The sequence below is a fragment of the Malaclemys terrapin genome, chromosome 4, assembly GCF_027887155.1.
Source record: "Malaclemys terrapin pileata isolate rMalTer1 chromosome 4, rMalTer1.hap1, whole genome shotgun sequence".
NCBI lineage: Eukaryota > Metazoa > Chordata > Testudines > Emydidae > Malaclemys > Malaclemys terrapin.
This window is the reverse complement of record NC_071508.1, coordinates 4,169,246-4,187,245: the sequence shown is the minus strand read 5'-3', so window position 1 is coordinate 4,187,245 and position 18,000 is coordinate 4,169,246. Positions and strand designations below refer to the sequence as shown.

General features: G+C 51.5%; 1 protein-coding gene across 1 annotated transcript in view; it reads left to right on the top strand.

The window, feature by feature from the left end:
- Positions 1-18,000, top strand: part of LOC128836849 (integrin alpha-D-like) — an 80,261-nt gene that overhangs the window by 35,798 nt on the left and 26,463 nt on the right. The window contains exons 10-13 of the mRNA XM_054027514.1: positions 803-979; positions 1,264-1,321; positions 1,644-1,778; positions 3,071-3,219. Coding sequence (XP_053883489.1) covers positions 803-979; positions 1,264-1,321; positions 1,644-1,778; positions 3,071-3,219 — 519 coding nt within the window. The remainder of the gene's footprint in view (positions 1-802; positions 980-1,263; positions 1,322-1,643; positions 1,779-3,070; positions 3,220-18,000) is intronic.

Here is an 18,000-nt window from a genome sequence, read left to right as displayed (position 1 = left end):
ATTTTAGCGAGGTCGCTTACCGAGTTAGGTCGACGTAAGCTGCCTTTCATCAACAAACTCGGGTTTAGAGTTATAGATTCCCAGGCCAGAAGGGACTTTTGCGATGATCTAGTCTGAGCATCCATGTGGCACAGGCCAGAGAAAAGACCCTAATAATCCCTGCTGGACCCAGAACAGATTTTCTAGAAAACCAGCCAGTCTTGAGATAAAAATTGCCAGGGATGGAGACTCCACCGTGGCCCGTGGTGAGCTGCTCCAATGGTAATTCCCCTCATGATTAAACCTGATAGCTTCTTTCCAAACTGAATGGGTGTAAATTCCACTTCCAGCCATTGGACCTTATTTGACCTTTGTCTGCTGCTTCTGTCAGGCCCAGCGAACAGGAGGTGCCTGACTCCACCTCTGAATCGACTGCACGCTACCCACCCAGACTAACATGGTGATCCCAGCCCTTCACCCCTTGCCCTGAGGCATCCCCCAGAGACATTGTGGCACTCACCCCTCACTACGCGTTGGAGATTGAGTCTTGCAGGGCCCCAGAGTGCTGACAATCCCCATGGCAAGAAGCCCCCTGTGCCCCGCTGCTGATACAACCGACACAACTCGGTGCTGAAATGAGTCAGGCTCCATAACTCCAGGCTCCATCGACCCCCCACTCACCGGAGCGGCACATGGCGCTGGCTGAGCCGTGCCTCTCTAGGGCCCAGCAGGCCTCGGGGCGGGTGGGTGTTGGTCCAGGGCTCTCGGCTGTGACTGATGCCAATGCCCTGGTCTCTCCTGTACCTCCCTCTACTCCGTGAAGGTCGGCCAGGTCTTCTCCAGTGCTGCTGCCCAACAGGAGCTCCAGGAGATCGCCTCTCAGCCCAGCAACGAGCACGTCTTCCGGGTGGACAATTTCGATGCCCTCCAGGGCATCCATAGCCAGCTGCAGGAGAAGTTCTTCGCCTTCAAAGGTAACAGAGCTGGGGCAGGGGCCACAGTGGCCCTGGGGCTCTAGAAATGGGTTTTCAAGGTTGAGATGGCCGGCATATTGGGCTGCATTAGTAGGAGCATTGGCAACAGACCGAGGGAAGTGATTATTCCCCTCCCTTTGGCACTGGTGAGGCCACATCTGGAGTATTGCATCCAGTTTTAGGACCCCTCCCCCCACTACAGAAAGGACTTGGGCAAATTGGAAAGAGTCCAGCGGACATCAACAAAAATGATTAGGAGGCTGGGGCAAATGACTTTTTAGGAGAGGCTGAGGGAACTGTGTTTATTTAGTCTGCAGAAGAGAAGAGTGAGGGGGGATTTAATAGCATCCTTCAACAACCTGAAGGGGGTTCCAAAGAGGATGGAGCTCGGCTGTTCTCACTGGTGGCAGATGACAGAACAAGGAGCAATGGTCTCAAGTTGCAGTGGGAGAGGTCTAGGTTGGATATTAGGAAACACTATTTCACTAGGAGGGTGGTGAAGCACTGGAATGGGTTACCCAGGGAGGTGGTGGAATCTCCATCCTTAGAAGTTTTTAAGGTCAGGCTTGACAAAGCCCTGGCTGGGATGATTTAGTTGGTGTTGGTCCTGCTTTGAGCAGGGGGTTGGACTAGATGACCTCCTGAGGTCTCTTCCAACCCAGATATTCTATGATTCTGTGGGACAAGCAGCTGCTGGGAATCCAGAGCTGGGAGTGGTGGGAGCCTATGACTGGTCCACTGGGATATACCTGTACAGGAGCAGTGGGAAGCTGAGTTTCATCAACATACCCAGAACCTCTGGGGACACGAATGATGCTTCCCTCGGTAAGAACAAACCCAAAGATTTCCCCTTACCTATTTATACAGCCCCTGCTCATCACCCCAGAGGGGGCTTCCTCTTAGTTCTGGGGAAGGGATCTCTGTGTAGCACTGTTTGTGACACCCCGACACCCCAATATTCACCACTGTCTTGTAATTAGGATATGGTTTGTACAAACTATGTCTTGTGAGGGATTATTCTAAATGTCTTGATCTGCTGAACATTAATCTCATTGGATTGTGGGTGTTATCGTTCTATGTGAAGTTATGAAGTTTGGCTACATATGTGTTACTGAAATGTGTGGTGAAGTTCACAACACGCACAAGCAGCCTTTCAGGTACAATGCTAAAAAGGCCAAACAGTGTTAATGGCTTATTGAGGAAATGCACATACGCACATGGATTACCCCAGGAACTGGGTACAATAGAAACCTCTCAGAGATAGCACTGCAGAATTGAAACTGTTTGGCCCAGGTCACAGCAAGAGAGCTTTACAGCGAGTGGGAAGAAGATATAAAAAGGGGACAATGATATCATGGGGGATGTTACTCTCCCTACAACAACATGCCTGGAAATATCTGAGGGGCAAGGACAGAACCGTGGGAAGTGATGGTCCAAGGCTAGAGGGATTTTTAGCCTGAGTATGAAAACCTGGGAAAGCCAAGGCGACTTGTGCCTTAAGAATGTGCTGCCTGTTTATCACTCAGGGTTAGAATCTGCTTATTTGTATCCTACCGGTCTAGTGTGTTATGCTGAGTTTGCAAGTTTTCTTTATTTATTGAGGTAATCTGCTTTGTTCTGTTTGCTTTCCCTTATAATCACGTACAATTTACCTTTTGTAGTTAATAAAGTTATTTCTTGTTTATAGTATAACTCAGTTTGTACAATTCATGCCTGGGGGTGCAAGAAGCTGTGTACATCTCTCTCCACATTGAGGGAGAGGGTGAATTTTTAGGAGCTTGCGCTGTGCAGATCTCTCTGTACAGTGTAAGACAGTATTATTTTGAGTTTATTGCCCAAAAGGGTGTGCACGTGAGCTCCAAGTGAGTCCTCTCACATAGAGCTGACTTCAGTCTGTGTCTGGCGCTGGGTGTGGCCCTACCTGTGTGTGTGTGCTGCACGAGACCAGACAGCTTAATTCAGAAGAACAGGGAGAGGGAATCCAGGGTGGTGGAGCAGGAGAGGCTCAGTGAAAACCCAGTCCATCAGGTGGCATCCTGGATGGGGTGGTCCAACCCATCACACTGTTGTATGGCTGTTTCCCATGTCACCTCCCCATGTCTCTCTTTTCCTTTGAGGTTATTCATCTCAGGTCATCACAGCCAACGGGCAGACCACCTACATGGTCGGAGTCCCTCTATGCCAAGACACCGGCAAAGTCCTCCTGTTCAGCAGAGATACCAAGGGTGGGGAATGGACACCCAGATCAGAGCTGTTGGGAGAGCAGGTATGGGGAGTGTTACAGGTAATGTGGAGTGTGGGTGTGAGAGAAGAAGAGTTCTGGAGGATGCCTGTAAGCTTTTGACATTGTGTAATATTTGTGTTTGGCTTCACCTTCAGGAACGATTCGGTCAGAGAGCCTCAGGCAGGGGATAAACTTGACTGGTTTAGAGAACTGCACCGCAGCTGACATTCAGCATCTCTCCAATAACCCACTTCTGTTACCTTCACTTACAGTCTAGATGGAACTCGTAAGGTGGATATGGACAGAGGCCCAGACCCACCAAGGGACTTAGGCATCGTGATGTTGCAGGGAGGCACCTGACTCTGCCAGCGATCGACGACTGCGGGGAGGGTAGAGAGAGACACAGGCACTCTTCACCTACTCGACATGTTGGGTCTCATCCAATAGGAATGCTCAGAGCTGCTGAGATATTCACAAACCAACTGTAGGAGACAAGAGACGTTTCCCTTATAGAGTGGGGATTAGAGTTCTCACCTAGGACATGGGTGACCCCTGGTTCAAATCCCTGCTTTGCCTAATTAGCAAGAAGGATTTAACCAGGTATCTGCCCTCTCTCAGGCAGTTGTGATTTGCACATGTTCTGTGGCCCAACTGATACTTAGTTACTTAATTAAAGTGGAACAACTTTAACAGGGGAGACTGAGGGAGCCCACATCAGAGTATCCCACAGCTCAGGGGTTAGAGCACTGAACTGAGAAATAGCAGGTGCCTGTTCAGTTCCTTCTCCTCTGACCACACCGACCGGAGGTGGAGGAGTTAGATAGAGCAGCGCCTGTCTTCCCCTAGTTTGTGGAGCATGCTGGGATGTGGGGGGGGGGGGGGAAATAGGCACCGGGTAACTGCATGCTTAGAGTAAGACAGTAAAGGCACAAGCCCTGCCCTTGAGACAGCAACAAAGGAGCTTCTGCTGCAAAAACTTAGGCACCTACAGGGGTCAGAGGCAGCCAGGCAGAGGTTTTGCGGCTCACAGAGACAGTAAAGTCCAGGGGGTTAAGCACATAAATACCTTTGTGGATCTAGGCTAGAGAGACTCAGGCAAGGAAATAACATTACTAGTGATATTAACAGTGTCTGTAAAAGATCACACTACACGAACAAAGTGAATTTCTCTAAGTCCAATTGCCTATACATGCCACCTAAACAAAACTTATAACAGTGGCTCAGTCAGTGATGAACTTGACTTGTGATAGCCCAACCTCTGAAAAGAACTGCACCACAGTTAGCATTCAGCATTCCCGTCCCTCCAAGATCTAGCTGCCTGTCTGTTCAAGAACGCTTACAGAGATAGTGACACCGGCTGCATTGAGGGAGGGTAAGGCTAAAGATGGAATGGACATTGTGACTGAATCCTTATCCCCAGAGGGTGAGAAGGGTCCCGGTGGGAGAAGAAGCAGGAGGTGACTAAATTGAGGGGGTGGCTTATCTGCCTCTCCAGATTGGCTCGCATTTCGGGGGTACACTGTGCGCTGTGGACCTCGACAGAGATGGAAACACGGACCTGGTTCTAATCGGAGCCCCTTTGTACCGTACACCTCTGAATGGAGGACTGGTCTATATCTGCCAGATGAACTTGCCGGTAAGAAAGAGGAGTGCAGCCATGGGGAAGATGGGTGGCCGGGGGTTCTTGTTTGCCTGGACTGCTGTGATGCTGTGACAATTAGTATTGCAGTAGGGGGCATGGTGCTCCAGGAAGCAGGGTAGAGGCTCAGTAGGGGGCGCTCTTCCCTCCCAGTTAGTTCTGGCCCCGGGCCCCAGAGTCGGGAGGGGGGGCACACACTGTGCTGCTGAGAGAGGGAAAGGAGCTTGGTAGGGATCACTCTCTGACGACACCATGTGCTGATCCTTTGCCAACGTGTCTTTTGGATTGGGCCTCCAGCGGACGACGATGATCTGCACCAAGACACTACATGGACAGACGGGGGAAGTGTCTGGGCGCTTCGGGGCCAGCATGTCTGAAATCGGGGACATCAGCGGGGACGGACAGATGGATGTGGCCATCGGGGCTCCCATGGAGAATGACAATCATGGGGCCTTGTACATCTTCCATGGGGAAAAGGGAGGAGTCAGTCCGCAGTACAAACAGGTGAGCCCAGCTCCTACGGGTAGGGGTCAGTACACAGCCCTGAAGGGACAGCATGGGACCCCACAGCCCCCTAGTGCCCATTATACAGTGTACTCACCCCTTTCCTAACCCTTATCCTCTGGTGCCCCCTTGTGCTCATTATATAGTACACTCACCCCTTCTGCATCCCTTAATGCTCTCTCTGCCCCACAGCGCATAGTGGGGTCACAGTTTCCCAGCAAGCTGCACTACTTTGGCCAAGCTGTCAGTGGTGGGACAGATCTGACGGGGGATGGACTGCCGGACATCGCGGTGGGGGCACAAGGGCAGGTCCTGCTCCTGAGGTAAGTAACTCTGTGTCGTTGCACTGCTCTGCACGACAGTCTCAGGCCTTGTCTACACTAGAGAGTATTTTTAATACAAGTTATGCTGACAATCTAAAAGTGCAGTAATTTCATCGCTATTCCATGTCCACACTACGGTCCTTGTGTCAGCAGAGCGCATCCACACTTGGTTCTGTAGCAGTGGAGAGCAGTGCACTGTGGGTACCTACCTCAGTGTGCTACTCACCACATTCCACAGCTAGGTGTTGTGGGAAGGTGGAGTGGATCGCAGTGCATCATGGGTGTGGAATCAATGTCCCATGATGCAGTTCTTTCCATCCCAGCATTCCATGGGCTTTCGACTGCATTCTGTGGCATTTTTCAATGTTTACTGTGCACCTGCCACCTCTGCCTGAAAAGATGGTTCCTGCACTGATCTGTACTGTTGTGGTCGCTGTTATGAACACATCATGGATGGTCATGCAGTATATCATGAGCTCCCAATCTGAACAGGAACCAGAGTTGCCTGACCCGCTGTGTGCCATGGAAAGAAACAACACCAGATTACTTTTGGCATTCATGGAGCAGCTGAACACAGTTGACTGTAGCTTTTGAGCTTGGGAAACAAGCACTGATTGGTGGGATCACATTGTTATGCAGCTCTGAGATGACAAGCAGTGGGTGCAGAAAACCACCTTCCTGGAACTGTGTACAGAGCTCACCCCAGCCCTGCAGTGCAAAATGAGGACAGGACACCAAAATGGGAGCTGCCCTCTCGGTGGAGAAGTGCGTGGTGATTGCAGTGTGGAAGCTGGCAACCCTGGACTGCTACCAGTTTTGAATCAGTTTGAAGTCATCAAGTCCATTGCAGGGCCTGCGTTAATGCAAGTGTGCAGGGCCATTAATCAAATCCTTCTACGAAGGACCATGACTCTTGGCAATGTACGTGAAATAGTGAATGGCTTTGTGGAAATGGGATTCTCTAACTACGGGAAGGGAATAGATGGAATGCATATTCCAATTTTAGCCTGGACCATCTTGTGACAGAGTACATCGACAGAAAGGGGCACTTCTCCATGTTACTGCAGGCACCGTGGGTGTTTTGCTGACATCAACGTGGAGTGGTCGGGGAAGGTGCATGACATGCGCATCTTCAGAAGCACCGGCCTGCACAGAAAGCTGCAAGCAGGGACTTTCTTTCCAGACCAAAAGATTCCAGTGGGGGATGTTGAAATGCTCATCGTGATCCTGGGAGTCTCAGCGTATCCCTTACTCCCATGGCTCATGGAGCCTTAAATGGGAAACCTGGACAGCAGCAAGGAGCGCTTCAACAACAGACTGAGTAGATGCAGAATGACTGTGGAATGTGCCTTTGGCACATTAAAAGTGCGTTGGCGATGCCTTTCGGGAAGGTTAGATCTTAGTGAGGAAAACATTCCAATGGTCAGAGCTGCCTGTGGGGCTCAGGGTGAAAAGCTTGCCCGGGGTGGAGTGCTGAGCCAGATCACCTGGATGCTGATTTTGAGCAGCCAGATAACATGGCTATTGAAAGGGCACAAGGGAGCTATTGGAATCAGGGAGCCTTTGAGGCAACATTTTGAGAATGAGAACCAGTAATCTGCCATGCTTCATTAAGCTAAGTTATCTGTAGTGAAGACAGGGCGGCACACAGTAGCAATACATTGTGTGTGTGTGTGTGTGTGTGTGTGTCTCCCCTGTACTGGAGAAAGGCACAATGATAGATTTGCTGCAGGGCCGGTGATTTGCATGAGCCCGTGGTGCTCTGGGATATTCCTGGGCCTGGAGGCCCAGCTCCACCAAAGTTTGGGTCCGAGTTCCACCCGCTGCTCCCACATGCCTCTATCGTTCCTTCCCTACCCTTGCTTCTCTTGGCTAAGGTGGGGCTGAGGGCGGCGGAGTGCTGGTGCAGGGGTGGTTGTGTTCAGGGTCCTGTGGATTTGTGGGTGGGGGTGCTGGGCATAGCGTGTCCTCTGAATGTGTTGGGGGGCACTGTGTGGCACCCCAAACCCCTTCTGCTCCCAAACTCCCTCCCAGAAATGGTACCCCCTCCTGAACCTATACCCTCTGCCCCAGCCCAGAGCCCGCAACCAGCACCCAAACTCCCTTCAGGAGTCTTAGGCAGGTGTGTGTGACGGGGTGAGGGGGAGAACAGGACTTGGACCTGTTCTAGGCCTCACCAAAAGTTATACAAACCTGCTGCCCCTGCTTTACTGCTCCCTTATTCCCCCCCCCCCCCCCCGCATCTCCTCTAGCAGAGCTGCAAATCCATAACTTTTCTCCCTTGGGTGCTGTGAGCACATCCAGGCTGGGTGGGAGACTCAGGGGCGGGAGGGAGTCTGGCCCCATTGCAGGGAGCAGCTGGGTGATGTTCTGTTCCCCCCATGGCAGGTCCCGGCCGGTGCTCAAAGTCGGGGTCTCTATCAGCTTCCAGCCCCCCACGATCCCCACCTCGGCCTTTGACTGCCAGGGGCCAGAGCAGCTCAACACAGAGGCCAGCAGGGCAGAGGTCTGCTTCACCATCACTAAGAGCACCATGGACAGCCTAGGTGAGACCAAACCCACCCCCCCGCTCCCCTCCCCCCTGAGCCAGCCAGTCCCCTGCCCTGGGGCTGGACTGGAGCCAGCTCTGCCTAGAGGGGAAAGGCCCCATGTCTCATTTACCCTTGAGGTTCCCACTGTGTCTCTCTCTGTCCCTCATTTCCCCTCCCCCATAGGTGACAGGATCTACAGCACCATCCAGTACAGCCTGGCCCTGGACCCCGGGCGGACGAAGATCCGAGTCGCCTTCGATGCCACCGGCCCAGTCCTGAGCAGGGAGCTGCGGCTCAGCATCGAGAAGAAATGTGAGACGTACCGGATAATGTTACCTGTGAGTACTGGGTGTCCCGGCTCCTTCCCCTCCTACTGTGTCTGATCCTCCAACCCTACCCCTTGCTCCCAAATCACCCAGAGAACAAACGTCTCTCTGGATCCCAGTTCCTCTTTCCCTTCAGGGGCCCAACGTGTCTTTCTCTGTCCCCAGCTCTGTCCCGAAGACATTCTGACCCCCATCACCCTACGCTTCAACTACACCCTGAAGGGAGAGCCCATCACTGCCGCCGGTGGCCTCAGACCCATCCTGAGTGAGGACTCTGCGCTGGTGTCTGCAGGCTCGGTAAGATGCCAGAGACAGGCCCCACGGTGGGTCTGCTGCAGGGATCGAACCAGTGATGTTGGCATTCAAAAGTGAGAGACTGCAAAGTTCAGAGCCAGCAGCAGCTTCCTAAACCCCTTACAGAGTATAGACACTAGAGGGCGACAGAGATGGATGCCCAGTTTGCCTTGGCTAGGGACCTGTCTCTCCTAGGTGGGAACATTCCAACTTCTCCTCAAAGTTCCCCAAATTTCTGTCCAAAAACCAAAATATTTTTGGCTAAAAAAATGATTTTTGCTGAAAAATTTTCAAAACTTATTTTGGCCAGGGTCCCTTAGAGGGGCAAGGCCCCATGCCCTGTTCCCCATCCCCCAGTGATCCAGGCAGGCCCCCTGCACTGGCACCCCTAGAAGAGTGATACTGTTGCTGGCCAGAGCCGGGAGTTGGAAGGGGGAGGAGGGGTATGGGTGAGTGGGTGGGTGGCAAGGGCAGGGCTGATGATGGGTTCAGCTGTCCCCTGTGCAGGGGACTGGGAAGTGCTGGGGTAACTGGAGGGCCCCTGGGTCCCTGCACTGTCACTCTGGCAGATGGTGCTGCAGCCCTCTCCCCATTGACCCCTGTTCTCCTGGTCTCCCCCCAGCTCCCGTTTCAGAAGGACTGCGGCATGGATGGCCGCTGCGATGACCAGTTAGCAGTCTCCTTCAATTTCTCTGGGTAAGTCACCGAATCCTCCCCGCAAAAACACCAGCTTGATCACACCGGGCGGAGCTGCCAGTCAAGTACGGCATCTTCATCATTCTCACCAGGTAGGTCAGTGTGGAGACAGAGGGGAGAGCGCCCCCTGCTGGGCCCCCTGTTCCCTGCAGCACAGCACCCCCTATTGAGCTCTTCCCTGCAGCACAGTGTCCCTAGCGCCACGCTTGGTCATAGGTGCCAGCGCTGACTGCAAGGGGAGAGCGCCCCCTACTGAGCCCTTTCTTGCAGCACAGCGCCCCCTTCTGGACATGACACCTCACCCCACTCTCCAGCCCCATCCATCACACTTGCATCTCTCTCCTTCTTTCCATCCTATTCCTCCCCCAGCCTTGAAGAATCGACCAAGTATGTCAACTTCTCCACCAAGGAGGAAGGGACAAGCGTGCCAGTGACACATCGGTACGAGGTGAGGATGGCAGCACAGAGTGTGAGGTGGGGAGACAGGGCAAGAGGGAGGGAGTGGAACTGCCTGAGTCAGATTTAGTGTGTTAGAGCACAGAGGGGTGGGGGTGAGCAGGGAGCCAGAACTCCTGGGTTCTATCCCCAGATCTGGCAGGGGAGTGGGGTTAGAGGGTTAGAGCGGGAGCTGGGGATCAGAGCTCCTGGGTCTCTTCCTGCAGTGCCTTTTGGAGAGTCTGTTTCTTTCAGGTCAAGAACCTGCGGCAGCGAAGCGTCCCCATCTCGGTCACATTCCAGTTCCCCGTGGAGCTGAGCGGGGTCCGGGTGTGGGACGCCTCTGAGGTCGTCCCCTCCAAGGTACCTGCCTCTCCCTGCCCTTGTGTGTGTGTGTGAGATGGGCCCAGTGACACCTGCTCTGCCCTATAGGGCCCCCTGCTGGGACAGGCTGCCTAGGGGGGAAAGACCCCCTGCCCCTGCCTCTGAACCAGCCAGTCCTGTGCCCTGGTGCCGGATTGGTGCTGGTGTCTCCTAGAGGGGAAAGGCCCCATGTCCCCTTCCCACCCCCATTAACACCATGTGTCTCTCCCTCCCCAGCCTGAGCTGGCTCAGTGCACCAGTGACGTGGAAACGCCCGGTTCAAAGGACTTTGTGAAGCAGATGAGCGATCGCCCCCTGCTGGTGAGTACAGACCAGTGCCGATCCCAGCAGCTCTTCTCCCTCTGCAGTAACACAGACAGCAAGTGCTATAGACAGACCCAGACCCTCATGGCCATGCTGAGCCCCTGCACGCCCCCTGACTCACCCGGCGATATCCTTCCGCCCCCAGGACTGCTCCGTGGCCACCTGTAAGAAGATCCGGTGCAGAATCGCCTCCCTGGAAATGCAGCAACCACTGGAGTTTATGATCAAAGGGAACGTTGGCTTCCAGTGGGTCTCCCAGGTACGAGAGCTGCCTCTGCCTCCCTGCACCAGGCAAGAGATCCCACCATGTGAACAGCCCCTGAGCCCCCCCCCAGAGGTGGCTGCATCTCAGTGCTGTGCAAGGGATTGCTCCTGTGTGAACGGCCTCTAAATTGCTCTGGGTCCCCCTGGGACGATGCTCCAGGATGGTTTGTGTCATTTCCAGTCACGGACGGTGAATTTCTCTGTTCCAGACTCAGCAGCAGAAAGTGAGTCTGGTGAGCGAGGCCCGGATTGAATACGAGGAGAAGAAATACACCCAGAAGGAGGGATTCGTCCAGCGCCAGGTACCAGAGTGACGGCGCCCAGGATAGAGAGAGCATTGGCTAGTGGTTAGAGCTGGGAGCCAGGACTCCTGGGTCCTGTCCCTGCTCTGGGAGGAAGTGAGGTCTGGGGGTTTAGAACAGGGGCGGGTGATGGTGCCAGGACTCCTGGATCCCCATCTCACAGCTCCTCTTCCCCAGGTGCAGACAGTGGTGGAGCGCTCCAAGGTCGTGGGCAGCAGCGTGCTGGCCTGATCCTGCTGGCTCTCATCACCGCAGCCCAGACCCAAGGTGAGTGGAGAAGGGCTTGGACCCCTCCCCCACAGCCCATCGCTATGAGGGCAGGGCCTGTGGTTCTCCCAGCTGGTGGGGGAGGGACAAGGGTGTTTCCTTCAGAGGTTCCCACAGCCTATCCCTCCTCCTCCTCGGCCATGAGCCTGTGTCTGTCTGGCTCTCACCGTCTCCCCTCTCTGTCTCCTTCCAGTTTGGCTTCTTCAAGCGTCAGTACAAGCAGAGGGTGAAGGACGCAGTGGAGGGCGAGGGGCCTCTCCTGACCCAGAGTGCAACCACTGGCAACTCCCCTGCTTCCAATGCCCCTGTTACGGAACACTGCAGTGCGGGATATTGGGTGTGCATCAGACCTGTCCACTCCCTCCACCGACTTCCCTTCAGGAGCAACTCCTGAATGATGCCATGTGCGGATGCTCCGATTCCAGAAAAGGAGGGTCTTGTTCCTGTTGGGTTTCACCCACGTTGAAAGTGGAGCACTGCACCATAAATGCATACCCACCTGAATCTGGCTTAATTTCCATACCCTGAGAATATTGAACCTGGTTGAAAGGCTTGTCCTTCGCTCCAAGGCCTGGGCCCAGGGAATTGGAAAAACATGTCAAGCTCCAGGATAAGGATTAGGGTTAACAAGTCTGCCCCTCTGGGTCTTGTTGTTCTGCCTCTGTACAGTGCCTAGCACGGTGGGGGTGTGGTCCAAGGGCAAATATCCCAGGTCCTACCATAATTCACCCAGTAAATAATGTACTGTGCCTAGTACAATAGGATCCTGACCAATGATTGCAGCTCCTAGGCACTACCGTAATACACTTGATAAATACTATGAAGTGCCTATAGCAATGGGGACCTGCCCCATGCTTGGGGTTGTCCTAATTCCTACCATCGTTCTCCCAATAAATAATAATACAATAGAGGAGACAGAACTTTCTCAGGGGCTGGTCCCAGGCTGGAACAAATTCCCCAAGTGACTACGGATCATCCCAAACCTCCCCACCTTCACTCAACGCATCAGGGCATTTCTTTGATCTTGCCTTCTCAAGCATAGAGCTGTGTGTGTGTGTACACATAGAAGAGGGTCTCACACCTTTGTTGCTTCTGCAAGCAGAGCTCATAGCACATGCCACAGGCTCCTTGCATCTGTTCAAGCCCCCACCAACAAGCTCCCTATGTATCTGATTATTCATAGATTCATAGATTCTAGGACTGGAAGGGACCTCGAGAGGTCATCGAGTCCAGTCCCCTGCCCGCATGGCAGGACCAAATACTGCCTAGACCATCCCTAGTAGACATTTATCTAACCTACCCTTAAATATCTCCAGAGACGGAGATTCCACAACCTCCCTAGGCAATTTGTTCCAGTGTTTAACCACCCTGACAGTTAGGAACTTTTTCCTAATGTCCAATCTAGACCTCCCTTGCTGCAGTTTAAACCCATTGTTTCTGGTTCTATCCTTAGAGGCTAAGGTGAACAAGTTCTCTCCCTCCTCCTTATGACACCCTTTTATATACCTGAAAACTGCTATCATGTCCCCTCTCAGTCTTCTCTTTTCCAAACTAAACAAACCCAATTCTTTCAGCCTTCCTTCATAGGTCATGTTCTCAAGACCTTTAATCATTCTTGTTGCTCTTCTTTGGACCCTTTCCAGTTTCTCCACATCTTTTTTAAAATGCGGCGCCCAGAACTGGACACAATACTCCAGCTGAGGCCTAACCAGAGCAGAGTAGAGCGGAAGAATGACTTCTCGTGTCTTGCTCACAACACACCTGTTAATGCATCCCAGAATCATGTTTGCTTTTTTTGCAACAGCATCACACTGTTGACTCATATTTAGCTTGTGGTCCACTATAACCCCTAGATCCCTTTCTGCCGTACTCCTTCCTAGACAGTCTTTTCCCATTCTGTATGTGTGAAATTGATTTTTCCTTCCTAAGTGGAGCACTTTGCATTTGTCTTTGTTAAACTTCATCCTGTTTAACTCAGACCATTTCTCCAATTTGTCCAGATCATTTTGAATTATGACCCTGTCCTCCAAAGTAGTTGCAATCCCTCCCAGTTTGGTATCATCCGCAAACTTAATAAGCGTACTTTCTATGCCAATATCTAAGTCGTTGATGAAGATATTGAACAGAGCCGGTCCCAAAACAGACCCCTGCGGTACCCCACTCGTTACGCCTTTCCAGCAGGATTGGGAACCATTAATAACAACTCTCTGAGTACGATTATCCAGCCAGTTATGCACCCACCTTATAGTAGCCCCATCTAATTTGTATTTGCCTAGTTTATCGATAAGAATATCATGCGAGACCGTATCAAATGCCTTACTAAAGTCTAGGTATACCACATCCACCGCTTCACCCTTATCCACAAGGCTCGTTATCCTATCAAAGAAAGCTATCAGATTGGTTTGACATGATTTGTTCTTCACAAATCCATGCTGGCTATTCCCTATCACCTTACCACCTTCCAAGTGTTGGCAGATGATTTCCTTAATTACTTGCTCCATTATCTTCCCTGGCACAGAAGTTAAACTAACTGGTCTGTAGTTACCTGGGTTGTTTTTAGTTCCCTTTTTATAGATGGGCACTATATTTGCCCTTTTCCAGTCTTCTGGAATCTCTCCCGTCTCCCATGACTTTCCAAAGATAATAGCTAGAGGCTCAGATACCTCCTCTATTAGCTCCTTGAGTATTCTAGGATGCATTTCATCAGGCCCGGGTGACTTGCAGGCATCTAACTTTTCTAAGTGATTTTTAACTTGTTCTTTTTTTATTTTATCCGCTAAACCTACCCCCTTCCCATTAGCATTCACTATGTTAGGCATTCCTTCAGACTTCTCGGTGAAGACCGAAACAAAGAAGTCATTAAGCATCTCTGCCATTTCCAAGTTTCCTGTTACTGTTTCTCCCTCTTCACTAAGCAGTGGGCCTACCCTGTCTTTGGTCTTCCTCTTGCTTCTAATGTATTGATAAAAAGTCTTCTTGTTTCCTTTTATTCCCGTAGCTAGTTTGTGCTCATTTTGTGCCTTTGCCTTTCTAATCTTGCCCCTGCATTCCTGTGTTGTTTGCCTATATTCATCCTTTGTAATCTGTCCTAGTTTCCATTTTTTATATGACTCCTTTTTATTTTTTAGATCGTGCAAGATCTCGTGGTTAAGCCAAGGTGGTCTTTTGCCACATTTTCTATCTTTCCTAACCAGCGGAATAGCTTGCTTTTGGGCCCTTAATAGTGTCCCTTTGAAAAACTGCCAACTCTCCTCAGTTGTTTTTCCCCTCAGTCTTGATTCCCATGGGACCTTACCTATCAGCTCTCTGAGCTTCCCAAAATCTGCCTTCCTGAAATCCATTGTCTCTATTTTGCTGTTCTCCCTTCTACCCTTCCTTAGAATTGCAAAGTCTATGATTTCATGATCACTTTCACCCAGGCTGCCTTCTACTTTCACATTCTCAACGAGTTCCTCCCTATTTGTTAAAATCAAGTCTAGAACAGCTTCCCCCCTAGTAGCTTTTTCAACCTTCTGAAATAAAAAGTTGTCTCCAATGCAGTCCAAGAATTTGTTGGATAGTCTGTTCCCCGCTGTGTTATTTTCCCAACATATATCCGGATAGTTGAAGTCCCCCATCACCACCAAGTCTTGGGCTTTGGATGATTTTGTTAGTTGCTTGAAAAAAGCCTCATCCACCTCTTCCACCTGGTTAGGTGGCCTGTAGTAGACGCCTAGCATGACATCTCCCTTGTTTTTTGCCCCTTTAAGCCTAACCCAGAGACTCTCAACACTTCCGTCTCCTATGTCCATCTCTACCTCTGTCCAAGTGTGTACATTTTTAATATATAAGGCAACACCTCCTCCCTTTTTCCCCTGTCTATCCTTCCTGAGCAAGCTGTACCCATCCACACCAACATTCCAATCATGTGTATTATCCCACCAAGTTTCAGTGATGCCAACAATGTCATAGTTGTATTTATTTATTAGCACTTCCAGTTCTTCCTGCTTATTCCCCATACTTCTCGCATTTGTATATAGGCATCTAAAATACTGGTTTGATCTTTCCTCCCAGTTTTTTCCTGACTCTCCTTTCTCTCTGCCAATATAGCCCACACTCCCTCTTGTTTCCGACTCATTTCCCCGGTCTCCATGTTCCCCACTTACCTGTGGGCTTTGCTCACCTGTCCCCGTCGAACCTAGTTTAAAGCCCTCCTCACTAGGTTAGCCAGTCTGTGTCCGAATAGGGTCTTCCCTCTCCTCGAAAGGTGAACGCCATCTCTGCCTAGCAGTCCTTCCTCGAATAGCATCCCGTGGTCTAGGAAGCCAAAGCCCTCCTGGTGACACCATCTTCGCAGCCAGGCATTCACCTCCATGATGCATCTGTCTCTGCCCGGGCCCCTACCTTTAACAGGAAGAATTGAAGAGAATACCACCTGTGCTCCAAACTCCTTCACCCGTGCTCCCAGAGCCCTGTAGTCACTCTTGATCTGCTCAGTGTCACACCGCGCAGTATCATTTGTGCCCACATGGATGAGTAGCATGGGGTAGTAGTCAGAGGGCCGGATAATCCTCGACAATGCCTCCGTAACGTCTCGGATACGGGCCCCCGGCAGGCAGCATACCTCTCGAGATGAAATGTCAGGGCGACAGATGGGCGCCTCCGTCCCCCTCAGCAGAGAGTCTCCGACCACCACTACCCTACGTTTCCTATTCGCAGTGGTGGCAGCAGACTCTCCAGCCTTAGGGGTACGAGGCTTCTCCTCCTTTACTGTAGGGAGTGATTCCTTCTTTCCTGTATCAAGAAGAGCATAACGGTTACCCATAACCACGGCAGGAGGGTTCGGAGCAAGGGTGGAGCACTGCCTGCTGCCAGAAGTAACCAGCTGCCAGCGTCCACCCTGAGCCATCTCCTCCTCCACCAGTGGTGTATCAGCAGTCCTGTGTACTGGGACAGCTACCTCAGCTGTCTCCACATGGACACTGTCGAGGAATTGCTCGTGGATACGGATGCTCCTCAACCTAGCCACCTCCTCCTGTAGCTCTCTCACCTGCTGCCTGAGAGATTCCACCAGCAGGCACCTTTCACATTGGATGGTCCCCCCAGCCTGGATATCCGTAAGTGGAAATTGCAAGTTACAGTCTTTGCAAAACCACACCAGGATCTGGGTAGAGGCATCCATGCTTAGGCACTCTGTCTGGCTACAGGCACAGGTGGAGGAGACAGTAGCAGTGCTGGCACAGGTGTTGCGGGTCTTCCTAACCATCGTAAGCCTCCCTCTGTCAAACTCCCGTCTGCAGCCCCCTGTCAGCCCAAAAGGTTGCTGTATTGCTCCTCCTTCACCTGGAGAACTCCCTTGCGAAACTCCCTGTTAGCAGCCCCTGTTCGCAAAAGCTGTTCGCAAAAGAAATGAGTCTAGTCTGTGAAAGAAGCTTATTAGAACATCTTTGAGGGTAAGATTACATGTAACCAGTTCCTTAGTGTATTAAGCTTAGCCTTGCGTGTTTGTTTTATTTTGCTTAGTAACTAACCTTGTTCTGTTTGTTACTTCTTATGATCACTTAAATCCTACCTTTTATACTTAATAAAATCACGTTTGTTTATTAATAAACCCAATGTAAGTAATTGTTACCTGGGGGGGCAAACAGTTTGTGCATATCTCTCTTTACTTCAAGAAAGAGGGCAAATAATATGAACTGATGCTGTATGAAACTTCATACAGTGTGAGACAAATTGATCTGGGGTTCAGGCTCCCAGAAGGGCTGTGCACTGGGGTACTGAGGCAAGTCCCTTTAACTGAGTCTTCCCAGAGCTGATCTCTGTGTCTGTATTCCGTAGAGGGGTGTGGCCCAATCCCTCTGTCTGTGCTGGAGGAGGCCTGAAAGGTCTGGCTCAGCAAGACAGAGTTGAGGGGTGCCCAGGTTGGCAGAAAGGTTAGACTCAGTGGTATCTCAGCACATCCAGTGACAGTCCCAAGGGGGTCCCGATGAGAGAACCCATCACACCAGGCTCTGGTTATTTAAATGGCTAAATCCCTTTGTACGGCTCTGCTCCTATTGCAGAAGATTTGTCTGTGGTGGTGCCAGAGTTGCAAAACCGTTGTGTAGGCTGGGTGAGACGTTCCAGTGGCCAGCAGAATGCGACGTAGACTTCTCAGAGTTGGAAAAAGGCTCCTGTAACTGCTCCTGTCTGGGCCTACCCAGGTTTCAAACCCCCTTTCATATTGGACACAGATGGATCGGGGACACTGCTGACAATAACACAAAGCACTGGGGAGGGCTGTAGCTTATTACAGCCAAAGTCCAAGTCTGCCAGAGAGAAATGACGGCACCAGTCTGAGGGAGCTCCTGGCAGTAGAAAAATCTATAGAACTTTTTCAGCACGGTTTGGATGGGAGGATGTTTATGATCAGGACAGAGCATGTGTCTCTGAAATGGCTTTTTAGAGTCAGGAACCCTGAGGGGCAACTTGCTGTGTGGTTAGCAGCACTGCAGAGCTACAATTTCACAATTCCGTGCAGGGCTGGGCACATGGCTAGATGGCCTTGCTGAGCTGCGAACGGCAAACACTGCCCCA